Source organism: Nicotiana tomentosiformis, chromosome 2 (genome assembly GCF_000390325.3).
Source record: "Nicotiana tomentosiformis chromosome 2, ASM39032v3, whole genome shotgun sequence".
In the NCBI taxonomy this organism is placed as follows: Eukaryota; Viridiplantae; Streptophyta; class Magnoliopsida; order Solanales; family Solanaceae; genus Nicotiana; species Nicotiana tomentosiformis.
The window spans coordinates 185,216,979-185,221,115 of NC_090813.1; the positions used below are offsets into that span (position 1 = coordinate 185,216,979).

General features: G+C 41.6%; 2 protein-coding genes across 2 annotated transcripts; both read left to right on the forward strand.

Annotated features, from left to right (window-relative positions):
- The first annotated feature begins 211 nt into the window (after nt 1-211).
- On the forward strand, nt 212-931 carry LOC138906240 (uncharacterized). The gene has a single exon (XM_070194772.1). It carries the CDS (start codon nt 212-214, stop codon nt 929-931), a length of 720 nt encoding a protein of 239 aa, XP_070050873.1.
- A 2,469-nt stretch (nt 932-3,400) lies between these two features.
- Nucleotides 3,401-3,862, forward strand: LOC138906241 (uncharacterized). The gene has a single exon (XM_070194773.1). The coding sequence runs from the start codon at nt 3,401-3,403 to the stop codon at nt 3,860-3,862; it is 462 nt and encodes a 153-aa protein (XP_070050874.1).
- Nucleotides 3,863-4,137: the final 275 nt, after the last annotated feature.

Sequence of the window (4,137 nt, forward strand, 5' to 3'; positions counted from 1 at the left end):
GGTGCAATCAAATGATGAAGTTCAGATTGATATTGATGATAGTGTGGAAGATCCTCAAGAGGAGGTGAACCCGTCTAGGGATCATATTATTGACATACCGGAGCCGGTAGTTCAAAAGGTTTAGGCACCATTGCCTAAGCCTCCACCTTCATACCCTCAAAGACTTGCCAAACAAAATGGCGAGAATCAATTAAAAAAATTCATTCAAATAATGAAGAGCCTCTCAATCAATGTGCCATTAGTTGAAGAACAAATGCCCGGTTATGTAAAATTTATGAAGGATCTCGTGACGAAGAAGCGATCAATGAATTTTAAAACTATCAAAGTCACTCATCAAGAGAGTGCAATTATGCATTTAATGTCTCCTAATTTGGAGGATCTCGGTGCTTTCACAATTTTTTGTACAATTGGAAGTGCCGAGTTTGCTAAATCTATATGTGATCTTGGGGCAAGTATCAATTTGATGCCCTATTCAGTTTTCAAAACCTTGGGACCAAGACCCACCCCAATGGCCGATCGTACTATGAAGAGATATTTGGGAGTGATTGAGGATGTTTTGGTTCGTGTTGATAAATTCATTCTTCCGGTGAATTTTGTCATTCGAGATTGTGAAGTTGATTATGAGGTGCTGATTATTCATGGAAGACCTTTTCTTGCTACAGGGAAGGCTCTTTGTGATGTCGAAGCCGGAGAACTCACCTTCCATTTAGGTGATGAACAAGTGGGTTTTCATGTGTGTAAGTTCATGCGACAATCAAATAGCAACGGGGTGTGTTCATTTGTGGACTTGGTGACCGATGTTATTGTTGATGATACAAGTGTCACAATCAATATTGGTGATATGTTGGAGGCCGTCTTGCTCAAGTTTGATGATGACGAGATGGATGGCTTTACGAAATGTGTGAAATCTTTGCAAGGAATGGTGGCGTAAAATTATGCACCCCGGAAATTATCTTTGGACCTTGAAAATAGGACAACTCCTCATACAAAGCCTTCCATTGAAGAGCCTCCTACCTTTGAGTTGAATCCATTGCCTCCACATCTTCGGTATGAATTTCTTGGCCCTTGTTCTACTTTACCGATTATTCTTTCCTCTTGTTTGACTAACGTACAGGTAGATTTTACATTGGCGGTGCTTCAAAAGAGGAAGAAGGTTGTTGGGTGGACATTGTCGGATATTTAGGGGATAAGCCCCGCATTTTGCATGCATAAGATCAACTTGGAGGAAGGTGCCAAACCATCTATTGAACATCAAAGGAGACTCAATGAGGCTATGCAAGAAGTTGTCAAAAAGAGATTATCAAGTGGTTGGATGTCGGGGTTGTCTACCACAATTCCGGTAGTTCGTGGACTTCTCCGGTTCAATGTGTCCAGAAAAAAGGGGCATGACGGTGGTCACCAATGACAATAATGAGTTGATTCCTACAAGAACGGTGACCGGTTGGAGAGTGTGTATGGACCATCGCAAGCTCAACAAATTCACAAGGAAAGATCATTTCCCACTTCTTTTTTAAGATCAAATGCTTGATAGATTGGCCTGTCGTGCTTTCTATTGCTTTCTTGATGGGTTTCCTATGGTACTTTTGCCTTCAAGTGGATGCCATTTGGTTTGTGCAATGCACCGGCGACTTTTCAAAGGTGTATGATGGCTATTTTTACCGACATGGTGAAGGACTACCTTAAAGTTTTCATGGATGACTTCTTGGTGGTTGGAGATTCTTTTGATGATTGTCTTGAAAATTTAGATAAAGTGTTGGCAAGATGTGAAGAAACAAATTTGGTGCTCAATTGGGAGAAGTGTCATTTCATGGTCGAGGAAGGCATTGTCCTTGGACATAAAATATCAAAGAATTGAATTGAAGTTGACAAGGCAAAGATTGAGGTGATTTCTAAACTTCCACCTCCAATTTCGGTGAAGGGTGTGTGGAGTTTCTTAGGCCACACGGGGTTTTACCGGCGTTTCATCAAAGATTTATCTAAGGTGGTGAACCCATTGTGCAAGCTTCTTGAGAAAGATGTTAAGTTTAACTTCAATGATGAATGCATGAGAGCCTTTGAATTGTTAAAGATCAAGTAGAAAACTACTCCCATCATCACCGATCCAAATTGGAGTGTCTCTTTTGAACTCGTGTGTCATGCAAGTGACGTAGCGGTTAGGGCTGTTCTGGGGCAACGCATCAATAAGATTTTTCAAATAAGATTTTTCATCCGGTCTACTATGCTAGTAAGACCATAAATGGTGCCCAAGTCAACTATACTATTACGGAGAAAGAGCTCTTTTCCATTGTATTTGCAATTGAGAAGTTCCGCCCATACTTGATGGGTGCAAAAGTTATTGTCCACACAGATCATGCGGAGCTTCGTTATCTTATGAGCAAGAAAAATTCCGAAGCTCAGTTGATGAGATGGGTGCTTTTGTTGCAAGAATTTGGTATTGACATCCAAGATAGAAACGAGAGTGGAAATCAAGTGGCGGACCACTTGTCTCATTTGGAGGAGGAGGGGAGGCCGCATGATGGCCTTGAAATCAATGACTCCTTCCCCGATGAGCAACTCTTGTCTATTTCAATGAAAGAGGTTCCATGGTTCGCGGATCTAGCAAATTTCCCTGTGTGTGGTATCATTCCGGATGAGTTCTCTTCAAACCAAAGGAAGAAGCTCAAATAGGATTGTTAAGATTATTATGGGGATGAACCATACCTTTTTCGGATTTATACGGATGGGGTGATTATAAGATGTGTACCAGAATAAGAGAAAGGTAAAATTCTTGGGGCTTGTCATTCTTCGCCATATGGTGGTCATCATGGTGGAGCGAGAACGACAACCAAAGTGCTTAGTTGTGGTTACTATTGGCCCACTCTTTTACAAGGATGCAAGTGATTAAGTGAAAAGATGTGATGAATGTCAAAGGGCCGGTGGAATCTCAAAGAAAAATGAAATACCCCTCACCACCATTTTGGAGATTGATATTTTCGATGTGTGGAGTATTGATTTCATGGGTCCTTTTGTGAGTTCTTGTGGAAACACCTACATCTTGGTCGCGGTGGATTATGTGTCCGAATGGGTGGAGGTTGTTGCTCTACCTAACAATGAAGCGAGAAGTGTGGTGGCGTTCTGGAAGAAGAATATTTTCACAAGGTTTGTACTCCGCGGGCTATCATAAGCGATGTGGGGGTTACATTTTTGCAACAAGCCTTTCAACACTTTGCTTATCAAGTATGATGTTACTCATAAAGGCACAACTCCCTATCATCCATAACCTAGCGGTCAAGTGGAAGTCTCCAATCAGTAGATAAAGAGTGTTTTGTCCAAAACAGTAAATGCTAACCGGACGGATTGGTCCAAGAAGCTTGATGATGAATTATGGGCTTATTGGACGGCTTACAAAATACCTATCGGAATGTTGTTGTACCGGTTGGTGTTCGAAAAAGCTTGTCATCTTCCGGTGGAACTTGAGCACAAGGCTATGTGGGCTCTAAAGAAGTTGAATCTTGATTGGGATATAGCCGCTAACTTGAGGGTTGCACATTTGAATAAATTGGATGAATTCTGGTACCGTGCCTACACAAGTTCGTCCTTGTATAAACAAAAGATGAAATATCTTCATGACAAATACATTTGGAACAAAGAGTTCAAGGTGTGCGATCTCGTATTGTTGTTCAACTCAAGGTTGAGGATGTTTCCCGGGAAATTAAAGCCTAAATGGAGTGGTCCTTTTGCAATTGTGGGTGTGACACCTTTTGGCGCATTGGACTTGAAGAACAAAAACAGTGAAGTATTCCGAGCCAATGGTCACCGAGTGAAGCACTATTTTGGAAGAGTTGGAGATGGCCAAGTCGTGGCAGTCATCCATTTCAATTGATGGTATTCTGCGTCATGTCGCGACGTTAAATCAGGCGCTTCTTGGGAGGCAACCCATGTTTCTTTTCCTTTTTTCTTTTGTAGTTAGGTGTTATTTTTGTGCTAACTTGATTGTGAAGTGTGCTACAGGGATGAGTGTGCCTTACATAAATTGTGGACAGAAAGTGTTGCAACACTTGCGGACTGCAGTTGAATTGTGCAGACCGCACATTTATAGTTGATGCAGCAAAAGTGCTCTACGGCCGCACAATTATCTTGTAGACCGCACAAATGGAA

Bases quoted from the DNA above. Each gene is read 5' to 3' on its own strand.
- LOC138906241 (XM_070194773.1), top strand. From the start codon at position 3,401: ATGTTGTTGTACCGGTTGGTGTTCGAAAAAGCTTGTCATCTTCCGGTG.
- LOC138906240 (XM_070194772.1), top strand. From the start codon at position 212: ATGAAGAGCCTCTCAATCAATGTGCCATTAGTTGAAGAACAAATGCCC.